The sequence below is a fragment of the Pelodiscus sinensis genome, chromosome 1 (assembly GCF_052426305.1).
Source record: "Pelodiscus sinensis isolate ZL-2025 chromosome 1, ASM5242630v1, whole genome shotgun sequence".
NCBI lineage: Eukaryota > Metazoa > Chordata > Testudines > Trionychidae > Pelodiscus > Pelodiscus sinensis.
In genome coordinates this window covers 92716083-92737157 of record NC_143052.1, presented here as the reverse complement: position 1 = coordinate 92737157, position 21075 = coordinate 92716083, and the positions used below count along the sequence as shown (strand labels likewise).

At 44.8% G+C, this 21075-nt stretch overlaps 1 protein-coding gene across 1 annotated transcript in view; it reads left to right on the top strand.

Moving 5' to 3' along the window:
• Positions 1–658: 658 nt before the first annotated feature.
• Positions 659–21075, top strand: part of CACNA1I (calcium voltage-gated channel subunit alpha1 I) — a 116566-nt gene continuing 96149 nt past the window's right edge. Inside the window, exons 1-2 of the mRNA XM_075936472.2 lie at positions 659–3067; positions 3707–3840. Coding sequence (XP_075792587.2) covers positions 2975–3067; positions 3707–3840 — 227 coding nt within the window. The 5' untranslated portion in view covers positions 659–2974. The remainder of the gene's footprint in view (positions 3068–3706; positions 3841–21075) is intronic.

Here is a 21075-nt window from a genome sequence, read left to right as displayed (position 1 = left end):
TCAAGTTGACAGTGACCCCTCCCGATTCTGAGCGGGAGATGCTCCATTTTTCTCATCAGAATTTCTCTCTCTCTCTCTACTGCAGCTACAATGGGTCTTTTGGAGACCCACCTGCACTGAAAGGAAAACTATAGAGTGACAAGGGCGGGAGCCTCTTTTATGTCATTTTAACCACAAGGATGCTGAACAACGTCACCAGGAAAATTGGATGGCATCTACACACTTTCACAGAGCCAGTTTCTAAAAAAAAGGGGAGAAGAAATCTAATATTGCCAATGCCGAGTGGCCACAAATCAAAAGTCAGGCCTTAAAAATCAGGTGTTTTTTAAAAAATAACAGATATGGCATATTGCCATCGGACCTGATTCTGTGGGTGCTCTGGGGCTGGGGCACCAACCGGGAAAAAATAGTAGACACTCAGCAACCACCTGCAACCCCTCCAAACAGCTCCTCCCCCTCCTGCACCTTCAACCCAGGGCAGATCAGCTATTTACATGCAGGAGAAGTAAGGGCAGGGTGCATTTAGGGGAGGGGATAGAATGGGGTAGTGAGAGGAGGGGCAGGGACAGGAATCGGTGAGGTGGGGGTTGAGGGTTGGGGGAATGGGGGCAGGGCCTGGGGGAGAGGGGGGTCAAGCACCTCCAGGAGGGGTCAAAGTAAGCACTTGTAGATATTTATATTGGCCTTCTGGTGTTTGGGCCTTCAGGGTTCATATTTTTCAGTGTTTCTCTGCAACCATGAGTACTAGACAATTATTATTTTTTATGAAAGATGAGATTCTCAGGTAATTCAGGACTCCAGGAGCTAGGGCTATAAGAAAAACTCCAAATATTCTGAGATCACAGTAAAATCACAATAGTAGGCAAAATTGGGGAATATATCTTAGGTAAATATGTGGGCCCATTAACGTAGTATTTGAGCATCTCGTAACGTGTTCTGTGTTTATCCTCGCAACATTCTTATGCAGCAAGGCCATACTATTATCACCTTTTAGCCACTGGACAAACCTTTTAGAGATGTAACTGTCTAATTGTGGGACAATGATTAACCCATCTTGCTTATGGAGGACACAATTCCTCTATTTCGAAGCACAAACAAACATTTACAGTGTGTCAAAAAATATAGGGGTTGTCTCCAGAGGCATAGCAAGGGTGTTATGCACCCGGGGGCAAAGGCAAATTTTGCGCCCCCCCCCCTTCACCGCTGCTTTGTGGTGGGGCCCCAAACCTGGTGCATGACTGAGCCAGATCCTGGGAGGAGGCTGGGGAGCTTGTACCACGTCTTCTCCTGCTCCCTCCAGTTTGGGGCTGGGCCCCCGCATGCACTAACCCGCCGGCGGAGATGGAGGAGAGTAAAGTTGGGGGTGGAGAGGCGGCTCCAAAGGGCCATTTGCCCATAGCAGGCCCCAAATGGAAACTAAGCAGAAGTGTTTGTTTGATGTGTGCTGATACATATCAGGAAGAGTAGGAGACTAGGGGCCTTATTTGAACCAAGACCCTGTCACACCACTGTGGCAGTAGGTGCCTGGTGTTATGTCTACATGACTGCTGGACACCCACAGCTGATCTGGGCCAGACAACTTAGCCTCATGGGCCTAGGGATGCTGGGCTGTTTCATTGCTGTGTACATTTCTGGGCTTGGGCTGGAGCTCAGGGTCTAGGACTCTGTGTGGTGGGAAGGTCCAAGAGCTCAGTTTCCATCTTGAGCCCATAAGTCTATACAGTGATGAAACAGCCCCACAGCTAAGCCCCACAAGTCCGCAGCTGGCACAGGCCGGCTGTGGATTTTTCTTTGTGGTGTAGATGTTCCCTTAAAGAACTGACATCCCCTTTAGGCCCCTTTGCAGTGCTAGATGGAGCATTTAGCTAAAGCACTATACAAAGGGGTTAGTATAAGTGAAATCCTGGCCCTAAGTCTGTTTACTTTAGAAAGAAGAATAAGAATAAGAGGAGAGCGGGTATATACAATTTTGAAGGCACAAAGATCATTCAAGCCCTCCTGTTTACACTGCCCCCTAATGTAGAAATGGAGCAGTACCTGATAAAATTAAAAGACAATACAGTATATTAAAAACAAATGAATGGAAACACTTTTAAATGTAAAATATAATTAGCCCGTGCAACTCTCTTCTGCTGGCTGCTATTGAAGCAGATATTTTAGTCTAAACAAAGGAGTAGACATTTCTTATGAATAAGTATAGCGTTTCTTATGAATCAGTGAATGAGACCCCAATGTAGCGAAGAAAACAATTACAAGGGCTATCAATCCTCATGCTTCAGGGTGTAAAGTGATCACCAGCTGGGGTCAGGAACACAGTTTTCCCCTATGGTGATAGTATAGCACAATTAGGCACATTATGGAAGTTGTATTCAACATTGATCACTGTTGGAGGCAGAATTACAGATTAGATGGACCATTGATCTGTTGCATTGTGGCAGTTCCATGTTTTGAAGTTCTAATCAAAGAGAAAATTATTTCCAACCTTTGAAACCTGTACCCACTCCAGGAGAGACTTGTACTTTTAAGTCTGTCCACTCAGTTGTGTTGGACAAACTCTCTGCTCATAAGCTTGAGGCTTTTGCATGTTTGGAATGACGGACATGATGGGAAAGCTATTCCTATTGCACTTAATTTGTAACAGTACAGCAAACCACTGAAACAGGAAGTTGGTGTGTGTTTATGTTTAACAATGGAAACTAATGTGCATAAGTAATGCTTTGTGGTACTTGAATCTCTCCCCAAAATGTGTTTCAACTTTTTTTTCCGTAGAATAGAATGAGGATAGGAGAGTAAAGAATACAGACAGAAAATACAGGGATTAATGACTTGGCTATTCTACCATCTGGGGTTTTGTTTTCCTTAAAGCGTTCTATTTTGTCATCTCAAGACCTGGGACAGCAATTGTGGGGTAGTTGACCTGAGCAGACTTTTCCTTGACTCTATTTTCCTTCGTACTTGGTTCGAGTGTGTCAGCATGATGGTGATTCTACTGAACTGTGTTACCCTGGGCATGTACCAGCCCTGTGATGATATGGATTGCCTCAATGATCGGTGCAAGATCTTGCAGGTAAGCAGTCTCTTGCCCCAATAATGGGAGCAGGTACATCATTGGCTGAGGCTCAGGCCCGTGTTCTAATTGTTATGTTTGATGTTTCCCTTCCATCTGCATTTAGCTTTTTCCAAAAAAGGTTGGCAAGGAGAAGGGCTCATGAATGTGTGTGTGTGTGTGTGTGTGTGTGTGTAACTATCTGTAACATATGCTCAAATAAAATGAAATGGAAGGGTGCAGAGCCCCAGCAAACATGGTGTAGTGGAGTCTCACATTTCTCTCAACAGGCATGCCCATAGCAACAAACTTGCTTTAAAAAATATCATAGGAGTTTGTGTGTGTGAGAGAGAAAGAGACTGAATGTAATCTATGGCACTAGAATTACAGAGAGTTCATTTATACTCATCCCCACTAATCTATAGTCATCCATCCATATGCCACACTCATCCACCGCTAATTTGATCCTTTTCTATGTATTCCTATTTGCCCAGTTATGTGCAGAGGAAATTTACCCAGCTCCCTGCTTGTCCAGCACTAGCAGTCTCTCATTTTTGTGCACACTGATGTTTATATTCATCTACCCATTTTGAGCTGTAGAATGAAAGGGCAGCGAGCACTTGTTAAAATTACCCTCCATTTTCCCTGTGGCTCCTTCAGGTATTTGATGATTTCATCTTTATCTTCTTTGCCATGGAGATGGTGCTGAAGATGGTGGCCCTTGGGATCTTTGGCAAGAAGTGTTACCTTGGAGACACCTGGAACCGCCTGGATTTCTTCATTGTGATGGCTGGGTATGTTCCATGTTTTCTGTTTTCTCACCATGTTGAAGTGCTGGAGTGTTGCATGTGGTTGGAACATGGTCCCCGTCTCGGGGTCATGTCAAGCATTGGAAGAGAATAGAAAGGGGGTTATTTTTTTTAAGCGCAGGAGCAGATTAATTTCCTATTTACTTGAGGGAAAGAGCAGAGCAATTCCTGTGACGTCAACATTGCTAATCTCGATTTGCCCTGCTGGAACTGAGAGCACGATGAGCCCTGGGTGTTTGTGGCTGTGTCGTTTTGTGTGCATCATCCCTGAGAAACTGGAATCACACATGTGCTCAATTCAGCAGGCTTGGGTAGAAACCAATAGTCGATGGGGGCCAGACCTTCCACACATGGGAATTGGTGTAGCTTCCTCAGTGCAGGGAAGCTAACTTGATGTACATCAGTCAAAGCACTGGCTCAGAAACCAGCAACATTTTTAACGTAATTGGGCCCATAATTGGGCCAGTGCTGTGTCGCTGTGGCCCAGATCAGTGCAACAGCTCTGCTTCCACTTGCTTGGCTTTCAGGTTAAAAGCGTCCTTTTAGAAATAGTAGGTTTCTGCCTTTGCATCACATCAGTCCACCCCACAGCACCTTAGGGACAAGTTGACATTTGAGCATTTTTAACAACAAAGTTGCTATGGTGAAGCTCTGATTTCCACTTCCCAAGCCTCTGTGCATGCGCAGCCCAAAGCCCAAAGCCCACAAGGAGTGCCACTTGCATGTGTGAGGAAATTTCATTCCTTGTACGGGTGAGTGCAGCTTTACCGATTTGCTTGTTTTTAATCAGATCGCCCCATGGCAGAAGTGTTGTTGTTTGCAGAAGAAAGTATGGCTGTTTTGTTTTCTTACAGCAAACAAAACACAAACAGCTCCTTTGTGGAGCTAGCCACACCTCCCTTTTCCTCCCTGCAGGGAATAACCAGCTTTCATTGTCATCCAGAACTCCGTGTATCACTGGCTGAGCTGGCTGAGCCGTTCAAGCTTACCCCGCATAACTGTTCCCTGGGGTGAATAATAGGACCATCTTTTACATTTGTTTTTAATACACCTGTCTGCAACAAGGTTTGAAAGATGTTTCCCTTTGGGTGTGAGGACAATTGCTTCCTGTTGCACTAAACTGAGACCTTCAAACTCATTTAATTTATTATCTGAGAGACGAAGGTGGGTGCCTAGCGGTGAAATCAGCCTGTACCAGAAAGAGAATGGAAAGAAATGAACACTGAAAGCAACATGGGTGAAATGGGAAGAGCTTTTCCATCTTTTAGTCACTGCACCTGGTGTATCAGAGGCTCGGGTCGTTCATTAAATTGGCCCCACATTGTGGCGAGCGGGAGTTAGTCGAGGGAAAAGAAGTTGAAACAGCTGCATTCCACATCTCAGCCCATTGGTCCTGAGCTTCTGTAACAATGAGTGTAGCTGAGAATATTCAGGAAAGATGAGGGGTGGTGTAGTGGCAGGAGAAGTGATGTTAAAGAAGAGATATTATAGCTCAGATTTTTAAATTGCAAAAGGATAGAAAGTGTATTTGAAAAGGGGTGGCTAGAAGCTGGTTGAGAACACAAGTCTCTTCCATGCAGCATGTGAGTCTCCTGTCCAGGAACAGGAGAACTGCTTGCATACACTAATGTGACTAAGGACTGCTGCTGGTAAGCCTGGTGCTACCTGAGTGGGACAGGTTGGGGGCGATGCAGAGATGCTGTACGGCGGAGTGCCTGGGTTGGGCCTTGGCTCCTGCGAGCAGCAGCCTGACATGCTGCAGCTTTTGCCACTGCAGTTCCTGATAGAGCCCACAGCTCCACAGATATGCACAACCATGAATATTATAATGTGGATATATATGGAAGTGAAAACCTTGACATAGGGTCTTCATGCCTCTTCTCTCCATCTCGTTTAACCATATCCTAAATCAGAATCAAGGCATTTCTCTCCCCTGCAGATTACAGCTTGTGTCCTGTTCCCAACCAGTTCTGTGTCAGAGCTCCCGTTGACTTTAGTAGCACGCAAATTGGGTTCCAAAGAAGGAATATGTGGTGCTGGGGTGTGTGTGTGAAAGAACTAGAGACCATCAGACTTCTCTCCTTTAACAAAAGGAAACACCAACCATTTGCCTGTCCCAAAACAAACAACCACCCTGTCTTTTTAATCCAGGCTGAGAGGCCAAGGTTAAAAGATCACCTTGTGAACAGAAAAAGCAGAGGCACAACAGGGATAATCACGCCAGGTCCTTTTTCTGTAAACTCAGTTCACTGTTCAAGTCATTTATTCATTCAGTCATTTTTTTCTCTCACTCTCTTTTCACTACCTTTAAAAAAGTCAGAAGAGATAGTTTAAGTTAACTGGATTCCCTTCTTTGCCCTGCTCGCCCTCACTCCCCACACAACATAGCCGCTCAAGGAGGAAGACTTCATTCCTTGCTGTCACTAAAAATGTTCAGTTTCCATGGTGATGGGAGTTGACATCACCAGAACTTTCTCCCCCTTCCTTTCCTAGTTTTTGGAGTAGATTAGAAAAAAAAACAAATTATATATAAAAAAAACCCCAAAACCCAGCCCTGACTAGTTAATGTTTTCCTTCTTTATTATTCCTCTTAAGAAATCTGCAAGCTCCCAAAACGAAGACACTTGCTGCAAGGTTAAAGCACATATGCCTGTGTGCACATGAGCGACGAGGCTGCAATCTGGCTTGATATTCCAGCCTTCAACTAGTCACTGGATGACAGTAGTCTCCAGGTACCCAGCTGTCTAATGTTGGCTGCAGTTGTCACCAACTCTCCTGGTGGGATGCCCTCCTGTCTACCTTTTGCTTTAGAAATTATCTCCTGTGATTTATGGCCTGCGTTTCCCAAAAACATCTAGTGATTTTGCATGCTGGATTTTGTGGATTCTCAACCTGAGACAAGAAAATGGGAACTGGAAAACCCAACCCCTTTTTAGGGTCTCATATTTGGGCATCCAAAATTGCTAATCACTCTGAAGAATGTAGGTCAATGTCTCTCCTTGTCCTGACAAAGGCCACCAATTTCTGGGCTAGAATATTACTCGATCTATCCTAGTCTGGCAGCTTATTGCCTGAAAATAGTGATGTATTCACTGTTTTTCTCCTCATCATTTTGTGTGTATGAGTGTATGAGCTTGAAGTGCATGGGGGTCACTGCTCAGAGGATCACCAACTATCTGAGATGTTGTATAATCACACTACCCTCCTGGATCTCTGTGTGGGGGATCACCGTTTATTTAGGGAGAGGTGTCTACTCTATCTCTGCTTATCCTAGGTGCCATTACTACCTGTCTTTGGTGGAATGTTAATTTTATCTCTGACCTGTTCTGTGGGGTCCACTACAAGCAAGGTTGAGGGAAAAGGAATGAGGTGCATAGATTCATAGATTACATAAGGTCAGAAGGGACTGTTGTGATCATGTAGTATCTGACCTCTTGTATAACACAGGTCTTAGGACTTCCTGAATTTATTCCTGATTCAAGTCTGATAGCTGTGGTTGAACTAGAACATGGGACTTTTTTTTTAGGAAAAAACACCCTATCTTGATTAAAACATTTCTGTGATGGGGCATCTGCCCCACACTGTCATTTAAAGGGTGAAAAGCAATGCTAGGGAGGCTGTGCCAGAAGTAGCCAGTCAGAGCAGGACTGAGGAGAGCAGGCAATCAGAGCAAAGCAGGTCCATATATAAAGAAGATTGCGGAGCAGCAAAGTCAGTTCTCAGTTGGAAGCCCAGGGAGGAAGAACTGGAGCCCTGAACAGATCAGTGCTGGGCACGATCAGATGGAGTAAGAGAACTTTCCAGACTGATACTGCCAGACTGAGGCCTTGACACAAGGACAGAGAGGTGGGGGCTGCTTTGGGGAAGTGGCCTAGAGAAGTAGATAGAGAGGAAGAGGGGCAATATGTGGCTGCTGCCTATAAGGTACCTGGGTTGGGACCCCGAGTAGTGGGAGGCCCTCCCCCTTCTAACTCCTACTTGCTACCAAGGGGAGTGGCGAATGCAAAAACTGCAGTTTGCCACTGAAGCAAATGACTGGAACTGGAATTGCAGTCAGCCACTGAGACAAGTGGTTGGATAGTGGACGGCTGTTCTGGGGAGAGAACGGATTGGGACATGTCCAGAGAGTTGTGTCCTAAAGAAGATGCTGTAATCCAGAGTGGGCGTGACAGCAGGCAAGACACCACCTGAAGCAGGCAGGCAAACTGGGGCTGAGCTAATTCCCAAGGCAACCAGCCGCAGGCATAAGAGTGGTGAGCATGACCTGTGACAATTTCCAGAGATGGAGAATCCACTAGTATCCTTGGCAAATAGTTCCAGTGGTTGGTTACCCTCACTGTTAATAATTTGCATTCCAGTCTTAGGCTGAAATTGTCTGGTTTCAGCTTCCAGCCATTGGGTCTTTATCCCTGGTTGTCTAGATTGAAGAGCCCTCTGGTATCAAATTGCTGTCCGCTATGGAGGTACTTATGGACTGTGATCAAATCACCCTTAAGTTCCTCTTTGATAAGCTAAATAATTTGAGCTCCCTGAGTATCTCGCTATAAGGCATATTTTCCAATTCTGTAGTCCTTCCTGTGGCCTTTCCCTGAACCCTCGCCATTTTTTTCAAGATTCTTTTTGAAGAACTAGGGTTCACCAGCCCTCATTGCCTGCTGGTACCAGTAAGCTTCTGGGTAGCGGAAGCAATCTTTATAATAAAGAACCATTATAAAACGTAGACAAATTAATGGGACAGTGGATATGGCATTCAATTAATAAAAAATTAAAGGAGAGTAATATAATTAATGTCAATCAACATGGGCTTATGAAAAATAGATCTCATCAAATTAACTTGATATGTTGATGTTATTGCAGGATTTGTTGATAAAGGTTATAAAAGCATTGATGTAACTAGAATACCACAAAATCAACATGGCACAGATTACATGGACTACAAATTAGCTGACATCTCAAAATGTAACTGTAAATAGGAAATTATCATCATGCAGGTGTGTGCCCAGGAGTCCCATATTACTTCTTGGTTCTACGCTATTCACTATTTTTACCAGTGGACTTAGAAACAAATATAAAATCACTAGAGGATTTACCCAGCATTGCTTGGATCCTTGTGAAGATTTAGGGCAGAGGATGCAGAGTGCAGAAGTCAGGGCTGGGGGCTGGGAGTTCTGGGAGGCTCACCAGGGCTGCCCGCAGCAGCAAGGGTGGCGCTGCTCCAGCAACAGCAGCTCCCTGGGCCACGCTGCCTGGCCAATGGCTCTTCCCAGAGGAGAGGGGCCAGGAGCTGCACTGCATAGCTCCTCCGGCAGTCACAAATGTTTAGAAACTCAAAAAGCTTAAGACCTTCAGTATATGTCTTTCAAACTGAAATATCCCATGATGATGCATTTTTCCCCTACACATTATGGGTACGTGCTAGGGAGCCAGTCATAATGTTCTCTAGTGTGATCTGATGGTCTGTGGCAGACACCAAGTAGTAACCAGTCTTGAAACTTATCTTTAAAACAGGGGTAGGGAACCTACGGCCCACAGGCTGGATCTGGCTTAATTTGATCTGGCCTGCGGCAAGTCTCTACACTGTGGAGAGAGTTCTTTCCACCTTGGGAGCACTGGGAGCAGGTAAGTAGTGAGGAGCTAGGGTTTTTTGCTTGTGTGTGGCCCCCAACTGATTTTTCTGTGGGCTGGTGGCCCCGATAGAGCAAAAAGGTTTCCCATCTCTATGTTACAATATTGATTTACAAGCATTCAAGATAATTTGCTTCTGAGCTGTCAGGTATTGCCATTTTTTATATAGACGGCCACTCCTCCTTGGCTTTCCCCACTCAGTCCTTCCTAAGTAGCTAATAGCCATTGATTGCAGTGTTCCAAACATGCAGATCTTTCCACCGGGTTTCCATAATACTAAGTAGGTGAAATATATACTCACAAATGAGCGACTCTAATGTGTCTTGTCTATCATGTAGGCTCTTTGAATTGGCTGCCTACACAATTTATTTTTTTTTCTCATATATTGGTCTTGATTAATTTTGTTGCTGACTTCTTGATTTTATGGGAAATCAGAGCCCATTTGTTTCCTTTTTCACCCTCTCCTTTCATTGCTGATGTCCCCTGACTAATTGAGCCAATCTCTGCCATACAAGATTGGTTCCCCTTCTTCAAGCTGAGGTCATGCCCCTCTAATCACAGAAGGTGGCCAGTGTTCCATAAAACCAACCCCTTTACTTTATGTGACTTATCTAGGCACTAGTTTGCTTGCCAGAATCTTTAGTTGAAACAATAGTAAAGAATAAAATTGTCAGACACATAGAAGAACATAATTTGTTGGGCAAAAATCAACATGGTTTCTGTAAAGGGAAATCATGTCTTACTAGTCTGTTAGAGTTCTTTGAAGGGGTTAACAAACATGTGGACAAGGGGGATCCAGTGGATATAGTATACTTAAGATTTCCAGAAAGCCTTTGACAAGGTCCCTCACCAAAGGCTCTTAGGTAAATTAAGTAGTCATGGGATAAGAGGGAGATCCTTTCATGGACTGAGAACTGATTAAAAGACAGGAAACAAAGGGTAGGAATAAATGGTAAATTTTCAGAATGGAGAGGGGTAACTAGTGGTGTTCCCCAAGGGTCAGTCCTAGGACCAGTCCTATTCAACTTATTCATAAATGATCTAGAGAAAGGGGTAAGCAGTGAGGTGGCAAAGTTTGCAGACGATACTAAACTGTTCAAGATAGTCACGACCAAAGCAGACTGAAGAACTTCAAAAGTGATTGGGCAACAAAATGGCAAATGAAATTTAATGTGGATAAGTGTAAAGTAATGAATATTGGAAAAAATAACCCCAACTATACATACAATATGATAGGGGCCAATTTAGCTACAACTAATCAGGAAAGAGATCCTGGAGTTATCGTGGATAGTCCTCTGAAAACGTCCACACAGTGTACAGCAGCAGTCAATAAAGGAAATAAGATGCTAGGAATTATTCAAAAAGGGATAGAAAATAAGACGAAGAATTTCTTAGTGTCCCTATATAAAACTATAGTACACCCACATCTTGAATACTGCATACAGATGTGGTCTCTTTACCTCAAAAAAGATATTTTGGCATTAGAAAAGGTTCAGAAAAGAGGAACTAAAATGATTAGGAGTTTGCAAGGGGTCCCATATGAGGAAAGGCTAAAGAGACTGGGACTTTTCAATTTAGAAAAGAGGAGACTGAGGCGGAATATGATAGAGGCATATAAAATCATTAGTGGTGTGGATTGGGTGAATAAGGACACCAAATGAAATTAATGGGTAGGTTTAAAACTAATAAAAGAAAGTTCTTCACACAGCGCATAGTCAACCTGTGGAACTCCTTGCTAGAGGAGGCTGTGAAGGCTAGAACTATAACAGAGTTTTAAAAAGAGCTAGATAAATTCATGGAGGTTAGATCCATAAAAGGCTATTAGCCAGGGGGTAAGGAATGGTGCCCCGGGCCTCTGTTTGTCAAAGGCTGGATAAGGATGGCAGGAGACAAATTGCTTGATCATTGTCTTCGGTCCACCCGCTCTGAGGCACCTGGCACTGGCCACTGTCGGCAGACAGGATACTGGGCTAGATGGACCTTTGGTCTGACCCAGTATGGCCGTTCTTATGTTCTGTCTTCCTTTGTGTGTGGGATGGGAAGGATCTCTGAGAAAGATCACATGGATATTCCTTTCCTCCTTCAACACTTCCCCAAGTTCTCTGATGTCATCTCTAATCTGTGGTGTAGGTGTCATGTGAAGCAATGTCATTAGTGCTCACATGCAGCATCACAAGTGGAGCCTTCCCTGCTGACTTCAGAAACCCATCCGGTCTTGCACTCACATCTCCTGGCTTGACAACACCCCATCCTATTGTCTGCCCATCCCTAGCAGAACATTCTTTCTGTTCCTTGTAGCATAGGTCCCTGATTAAAACAGTCTGCTTTCTTTGGATGTTTGGGGATCTCCTCGTGGGCACTCTTGATAGATTTGTGGGGGGAGCTAAGTAGTATGTTTTAGCTCTGTGGGTATTCTTCCTGATCCTCTTCTCTGTAGTAGTCACAGCCTGCCCATGCTCCTATGTCTCCAGCCATACAGATCGATGCCAGGGGCTCTTGCCTCTGGTGGCTACAGACTGTCAAACCCCCTCTCTGGTTCCTTGATACCAGTTTATTTCTTGATTCTGAGGGTAGAAGGGTGCATACGCAATTTCCTGAATCTGGTTTTCCAAGTAACCCTCAGTCTTTTTGATGCAAGTCTTTCCAAATCACAAACCTGTTTTTCAAGCACAGCCACCAACTTCCACTTCATGCAGAGACAGTCCCTTCTGGCTTCAAACAGGAAAGAAGAAGTCCATTGTTGGGATCAGGGTATTGAATATAGAACAGTACCTAGAAAGAGCCCCCCCACCAGCACTCTCTGTTTGCTAGTCCCATTCATCTGGCAAATGATTTCTAATGTCATCCCCTCACTGACAGGGAGGGATTGAAATTCTAGTAGTTAAACTCTGGGATGAAGCACAGAGCCAAAGGTCCCAGAACACAGTCCTTGGAGAGACACAGACAGTCTCCTGTGACACCTTTAGAGGACCAGAAGCTCAGGTATGTGACACACACACACGTACATACGTACGTATGTGTTTGGGCATGGCTGGGGCAGTTTCTTGTTCTTCATTCCAGTCAGCTGTTCTTCTCGGGAAGGTGTTAAATCTCTCGCTGGAGGACTGTCACCAAGAGTTATCTCTTGTTATCAACACTCTCTGCTTCTGGCTTACCCTGATGAAACAGTGTTCTCTACACAGAGATCTACAAGGGGAAGGCTAGCATCACTGGTGGGTTGGGAGCTTCTCAAGCATTTGCTTCTACAAACATTTGCTGGCAAAGGCTGCTGAGGTGGAGTCAGTTATAGTGACAAAACTGCACTTTTACAGGTGTAGCTTATTTCACTCAGGGGGCTGGAAAAAGCTATGCTTGCAAAAGTATAGTCTTGGTAGTCTGAGCTACGCCCATTTTTTATTGGTACAGTGGCCTAATATAGCTTTACCAGCAAAGGGCTTGGAGGCTTTTAGTCTACGTGACAATGTTTCGCTGGCATAGTTATATTGGCTAGGAGTGTGGGGGGAAAAAAATCAGCCCCCACCCCTCAGAGGACATAGCTACACTGCCAAAAGCACTAGTGTAGATGCAGGAATTGGCTGTATGGCTTAGGGAGGTGGTTTCACTATTCTGAAAGAACTCCTGTGTTCAGTATAAGCTGCATCTCTGTTCCGTGGCTTTGCCCACATGACAATAACAATATTTGAAACATCTGGGCTGTGTCTAGACTGCATCCCTTTTTCGTAAAAGGGATGCAAATTAGAGATATCGCAATTGCAAATGAAGCGGAGATTTAAATCCCCCCCGCTTTATTAGCATAAAAATGGCTGCCGCTTTTTTCCGGCTCGGAGCTTTGCCGGAAAAAAACGCCAGTCTAGACACGGATCTTTCGGAAAATAAAGCCTTTTCCGAAAGATCCCTTATCCCTCATTTTAAGAGGGATAAGGGATCTTTTGGAAAAGGCTTTATTTTAAGAGGGATCCGCATCTAGACTGGTGCTTTTTTCTGGCAAAGCTCCGAGCTGGAAAAAAGCGGCAGCCATTTTTATGCTAATGAAGCGGAGGGGGGGGGGTTAAAATCCCCACTTCATTTGCAATTGCTATATGTCTAATTTGCATCCCTTTTACAGAAATGGGATGCAGTCTAGACACAGCCCTGTAGTATTGGCAAGCTCCTAGGATAGAGCTACAGAGATAGGGAAAACGGGCCTGTTCTGTGGTGTGGAGGCAGCCATGGCCACAGATAAAAAGGACTTGCAGGAGGATGAAAGCAGGAGGGATACCAACTCACCACATAGACAGAAAGGGACAGAGAACTATAGCAGCATTAACATTGGCTAATATTGCCAAGCTCAATACTCTGTTTGCCTCTCCAACCTGGTCTGCAAGGGCAGCATCTTCTCATTCCAATCCCAAGACTCATTTCTGACATGGAGAGCATCAGCCAAGATGTTTTAGGTACTGGAAACAAAAAAAAAACCCCAATTTACTGCACAGCTTTCACTGACTAACATAATCCTATTGCTGTCATTCCCTTCTTCCTCCTCCAACTCTTCCCCACTCTTCTGTCCCCCTCCTCTGCATCACAATGTCAAGCCCTTTGGGATATGGGCCCTGGCTGCTTTTGTACTGTTGTGAAGTACCTGATATGCCCTTATGGGCTGCATAGACACGTATGCCATTTGCACATCTCTTTTGTGCTTATGTCATGTCTGTGCCTCTGGAGTGTATTTTGTATATACACCTAGCAAAAGTCAGTTCATTGCCCTGGCTACCAAAGCTACACTGCTACTTATACTCCCAGTAGGTATCACTGAGCTACTGGAATATGTGTACTTGAGCTGGGAATTACACCCTAGCTCATAGTATAGTTAAAGGCTAAGTACATAAAACAGGTGAAGGGTGAGAGAAAGGAAGTAGTAGAGAGGATAAATGACTTGCTTTAAAAAAGTCCATATTAGAAAAGAAAATTGAACCCAGATCTCTTGAGACTCAGTCCTATTGCCAAGGAACTAGACTAATTTTTTCCTCTACTTCTTAGAGCACATGGGTTCTCAAACTGGCTACAAGGAGTTGTGAGTTATCAGCTCCATGGGCATGACTTCCCCAAGCCCCCATAAAATTACAGTCAAAGGCTTTGTGTGTGTCAAGGATTACCAGTACAAAAAGTTTGAAAACCACTGCTATAGTGGTTCTATAATTGTTTGCTGTGGCTTGCACTTCCTTGCTGTACCCATTGCCAGTGTTCTTTGCTCCCATTGTAATTGACTTTTCCATCCCTTACAACCTTAGTTTGTGTTGCCTTGTGGCCATCACATGCTCCCCCTCATGTTTATTTTTGTGCTTTTCTCATGTCCCTTTTGTGTCCATTCTTCATGGCTTTTGCATATAAGGAATCCAGCCCCTCTGAAAAAAAATCCAAAATGTGGCTATCAAAGGTCTCTTGTTTGTTTACTTCTTGTTCTCACCTAGCATAGTCACTCTGGCTGGTCCTTTTGCAGCTGTCAGGTTCTAAACATCATTCTTCTCTCTGGAGCAGCAGTTCTCAAACTGTGGGTCAGGACCTCTGGGCAGAGGGCTCAGGTTACAGGTCCCCTGTCGGGAAGAAGTCCTGGGGAGGATGGGAGAGCTCAGACACGCTCAGGCTTTGGTCCCCCCCCTTGTCATCTAGTAATTTTTGTTGTCAAAAGGAGGGTACGGTGCAATGAAGTTTGAGAATCCCTGGTCTGGAACATATAGAAAGAAAAGCAAAAGAAGTGCAGAGTTGTGGCTGGTGAAGCAAGTCAACCTGGGCTTGGATTTTAGTCTCTCTTCCCTGAATGCTTGTTCTCCTCTCCAGTGGTTGGCATGAGTTTAAGGTGCTCCTGGCCAGACCCTTTTGGTACTTTCAGGACAGGGTCAGTGTGTTAATAGATTGGTCAGCACATGGAATAAGTGACAGGGACTGTTTTTTCTTGTAACTCAGGATCTCTTGTATATCATAGAATTGTAGGACTGGAAAGGATCTCGAGAGGTTTCTTGTCTTCAAAGCAGGACAAAGTATTATCTAGACCCATGGTGTCCAACATGCTAGCCACTAGCGACATATGGCTATTTGGCCGGTTGAGTGTGGCTGTTTGGTCGGTTGAGTGTGGCTAGTTTACTATCCCTGACAGGTATTTGTCTAACCTGCTCTTAAATATCTCCAATAATGGAGATTCCACAACCTCCCTAGACAATTTATTCCAGTGCTTAACCACCCTCAGAGGAAGCTTTTTTTCCTAATATCCAACTAACCTTCCCATACTACAATTTAAGCTCATTGCTGCTTGTCCTGTTCCTAGAGGCTAATGAGAGCAATGCTTCTCCCTCCTCCTTGTAACACTCTTTTAGGTACTTGAAAACTATTATGTCCCCTCTCAGTCTTCTCTTTTCCAGACTAGAAACAAAACAAAACATTTTTTTCAATGTTCCCTTACAGGTCATGTTTTTTAGATCTTTAATAATTTCTGTTGATCTTTTCTTAGACTTTCTCCAGTTTGTCCACAGCTTTCCTGAAATGTAGCACCCAGAACTGGACATAATACTTCAGTGGGGGCCTAATCAGCATGAAGTAAAGCTGAAGAATTACTTTTCAAATCTTGCTTACTGCACTCCTGCTAATACATCCCAGAATGTATTTTTGACTCATATTTAGCCTGTGATCTGCTATAACCCAGATCCCTTTCACAATACTCTTTCCTAGTCAGTCATTTGCCATTTTGTTCCTTCCTAAATGGAAAGAACATTTGTCTTTATTGAATTTCATCCTATTTCCGTCAGATGATTTCTTCAGTTTGCCCAGATCATTTTGCCTTTTCTCCAAAGCACTTGCAACACCTCCCAGCTTGATATCATCTGCACACTTTATGAGCGTAATCTCTATGCCAATATCTAAATTGTTTATGAAGATATTGACCAGGCCCAGGCCCAGAACAGATCCCTGTGGGCAAGCCCACTATGTGGGAAGGGGGCAACTGCCCCAAGTTCTGGTGATATGAAAAGGTTTGGAGCTCCTAGCCACTATGTGGCAGAAGCTGGAGTCCTGGGTTTTTAAATTGATGCCAGAGCACAGCGCTGCACACTCTGGGCAGCACTGAGTTCTGCCTAGCCTCAGCCCTGTCTCTTTTGCCCGAGGACCCACCCCTCCAAAGGGCATGGAGCAGAGTCCCCCTCTCCAGCCTCCATCTTGCCTAGGGACCCAGTGAGACTGTCAGCCCTGCTACCTGTGGGACCCTACTGGTTAGGCCCTTCCAGCTTAACTCTGAATCATTAATAACTACTCTCTGGGTGTGGTTATCCAACCAGTTATGCATCCACCTTTATAGTAGCTCCCTCTAGGTTGTATTTCCCTAGTTTGTTTATGAGAAGGTCATACAAGACTATATCAAATACTTTACTAAAGTCAAGATCTACCACATCCAGCATCATAGGTGCTGGAACTAGGAGTGATGGGGTGCTGCCGCACTTCCCAGCTTGAAGTGGTTTCTATTTATACAGAGTTTATAGTTTGGTTCAGTGGCTCTCAGCACCCCCCTCTCCATTGTACAGATTGTTCTGGCATCCCTGTCTACTGCTTTCCTCCTATCCACAAGGCTTGTTATCCCGTCAAAGAAAGCTATTAGGTTAGTTTGACAGGACTTGTTCTTGACAAATCTATGCTGACTGTTACTTATCACCTTATTATCTTTTAGGTGTTTGCAACTGATTGCTTAATTATTTGGTCCATTATCTTTCCTGGCACAGAAGTTAAACTGACTGGTCTATAATTCCCTGGACTATCCTTATTCCCCTTTTTATAGCTGGGCACTGCCTTTTGCAGTCCTCTGGAACCCCTCCTGTCTTCTATGACTTTCTGAAGATAATTGCTAATAGCTCAGATAACTCTTCAGTTCCTTGAGTAGTCTAGGATGTATTTCATGAGAACCTGGTGATTTGAAAACCTCTAACTGTCTCAGTAATTTTATCTTATTCTTTTCCTATTTTAGCCTGTGATCCTACTTCATTTGCATTGGCATTCAGTAAGTTAGATGTCCAATCACTACTAACCTTTTTGGTGAAAACCAAAATAAAAAGATCATTTAGCACTTCTGCTGTTTCCATATTTTCTGTTTTTATTCTCCACTCCCTCCCCATTGAGTAACATCCCGTCCTATCTTTGGCCATCTTCTTGCTTCTAATATATTTGTAGAATGTTTTCTTGTTCCCCTTTATGTCTCCAACTAGTTGAATCTCATTTTGTACCTTGGCCTTTCTAATTTTGTCCCTTCTTACTTGTGTTACTTATTTATATTTATCCTTTGTAATTTGATCCAGTTTCCACTTTTTGTAGCACTCCTTTTTTTGTTTTTTTGTTTTTTGTTCTTTTAAGTTTCGGATCATTGACGATCTCCTGGTTAAGCTAAGATGATCTCTTGACATACTGCTTACCCCCCTATGCAGTGGGACTAAACAGACAGACTTTCTCAGATGTAGGGTAATATTACTGTAATATTACTGTCAACACAGAACAGGGAAAGGGAGAAGAGGCAGGAATAGAGAGAGACGGGGAAAGTAGAGAATGGAAAGAGAATAGAAGGAAAAAGGGGAGAGTGAGTTATGAAGATGGAAGAGTAAAAGAAGATTGTGAAGGAGGGGAGAGAGGAGGAGACAGGGAAAGGAAGGAAGATGCAAAGAGCCATGAGACAGGGAGCTGAAAAGAAAGCAGCCTAAGGATAAGAAAGAGAGTAAACTGGAGCAAGGGGGAGTGAGACAGAGCCATAGTGGAGAGTACATCTGAAACTACTGAGGCCAGTTACTTTGGAATTCTGTGGAGCAAATATCATATTGATTTTGACAGCTGAAATGCACAGGGCAAAAACTGTGTTTCACCTCTGCCCACCTTTTCCTTTTTCTGTTTTCACCCTTCATTGCCCCCTCTGCTTCTCAAAATGACTAACTGGCTCCTTCCTGGGTATATAAAGCACAAGAAGAATTGAAGTAACTTTCCTTGACGAGAGCCGCTGGCCCTGCCTTGGAGATGTCACAATGGATTTTTTACGCACTACGCCAAACCCCCACTAATTAATGCTGCATGCCTGAGAAGTCATGTCAGCAGCTCTGTGGATAGGGATCTGAAAGCCCATCTCAGTCAGCGGATAGGGGTCAGACAGTCCTTTGCATAAGGCTTTCCTGTCTTAACTCCTTTCGTTCCCATTTCAGGCAGCACCTCTGTCCTTCACAGTCCATGCAGCACCACCTCCAGCCAGTGCTCCCGCCCCATTTCCTACAGTGACTCCTCCCACAGCCAATGTGCCCACCCCATTTCCTACAGTGACTCCTCCCACAGCCAGTGCACCCACCCTGTCCATAGGAGTGAGAAGGATGGGTGCAGGGGTGCAGCACCCCCACATTTTCTTCCCGGATTCCGCTTGCCCAGCCCCAAATCCTGGCCTCCAGGGGCCCATCCAGGAGTCTGATGGCCACCGTCCCCTGGGTCCAGTCCACCAGCCCTGGAGGCTGTGCTGCTGCTTGGGGTCTTGCTGCTGGCCCAGGGATCCGCAGCTGCCTCCAGCTGCAGCTAAGTTGCAAACTCTTCTGGACCTGATGGACTAGACACCATTTGCGGCAATGGTGTCTGGTCCAGGAGAGTTGGCAACCCAGGCGTGACCCCAGCCTGGGACAGTGAAGAGGACAGACAGCCGTGTGTGTGTGGGGGGGGGGGACAGTCAGCACTCCCACCCTATAAATAGTTCCAGCATCCCTTCAGTGATACGTCCCCAGCCCCCCAGCCAGTGCTCCCACTCCATTCCCCACAGCAACTTCTCCCCCAGCCAGTGTTCCTGCCCCATGAGAGTGGCTTGAACTGGAAGTAGTTATGAACTCCTACAACTTGTGCACTCTTCTACCATTCCCTATGCCATGGTGATCATTCACCATTCTTTTGCCACCTATGCCTGCCTTGGGCAATAATATTTTTTGGTGGTAGCACTGTTCCCCCTCCTTTTCTGAGAAATGTTGCACAGGAAACCTTGCAGGGGAATGTAGTCACCGGGTGGAGAGGCATTACTGTATAAATTCAATTATCTTGACAGGTCTGCTCAAATCCCTTCACAGCTCAGGGGTTTCCCACTGATTTAGCAATAGTTTCAGCTCCCTAATTCCTTCCTGCACTCACCCACCCACAACCGAAGGCCAAGTAACATCTGTTCAGTGGTGGAGGTGAGCTGCCATTTACGTGAAGGGGATGGAAGGAGAGAGTGTTCAAATCCTGGTATGGGCTTTTGTTGGGCTGTGGGCTTTGCTTGATTGCCTCTCGACCTGAAGACACAAGCAGCAATTACGATAAAACAACAGAGAGTACAAGATGCCGAGAGAAGCTAAATTGGAATATATAATCAGGCCCATTCTTTCTTGTCAAGCTGGGCTATGACAAGGGGAGGATTAGGGGAGAAGGTGATGGATGTCTTGGCTGGCCCTAGTGTGACCCTGCTGTCGCTGAATTAAAAGACCTGCAGTGTATTGTGATCAACATCATTTCCCAAACTCTTTCGAATAGTTGGGAGCACGTGATGGGTCCAAACCAATCTTCCTTGAAAGTTGAGTGCTTAGGCAGCCGCTCAGGAGAGATTCAGTTGCCATCCAGCTGATTAGCAAAGCGCTCACACCCCACAGCATGTGTTTCTACTTGTGGTACGCATCTGTTCATGCCTTGGTGTATATAACAAAATTTATTCCACCCGTGAATGGAAAAAAAATAGGGGAAATACTGGTTCAAGCCTCAAAGTTCAGATGTAGACACAAACTTCCCTTCATTCAGGTCCAAAGTTTTAGGTGAAAGCTATGAAATTTGATCCAGCTTCAGATTTTAATCCTTTCTCCCAGTGTATAGGAGCCACTGAACAAGGACAGAGTTTCAGGAGGGCAAGGGGCCTGCAGCTGTGTGCTTCAGGACACTGTTTGCTTTTCATCCCATTCTCGGGACTGTCAGATAGTGAGGTGCATTCCGTGCATACCTCTCACACCTTGCTGGTGAAGGGAGGGAGCAAAGCAGTAAATCATAGAATGTAAGTACTTTCCCATCGCTCCCTGATAGTCCAGAGAATGAGATGAAAAGCAAGCTGTGTCCTGGTATACAGAGCTGCTGCCCCCCTGCCCTCCTGAAATTCTGCCCTTGCCACTGGACCAGGATAATTGTTCAGACCCATTATAGAAATAGATATGTGAATTCAGATGTCCCAGCTGGCCCTCCTTTCCCCTGAATTTTGGTCTAGTGTCTGAACAGGGTCAGCTTTGAAATCCTGATCCCTGTGAGGGTCAGGCTCATTGCTGGTAGCGTGTGGGTGCTAGGTGAGCCAGGAGCTTGGAAAACTCTTTTTTGTTACTAAGACAACAAGGAGTTCGGTAGCACTTTAAAGACTAACAAATTTATTAGGCTAGTGGAACATAAGCTTTCATGGGCTACAGCTCACTTCCTCAGATGCCGAAGAGAAAAAGAAAGAAAAAAAAAAGATACAGAGATAGGAGTGTGACAACAGTGCTAATTAAATCAGAACATGGCTCATCTCCAACAGTGGTGAGAGGGTGAGAGTATCTGAATGGGAAATTACCTATTGTAATGTGA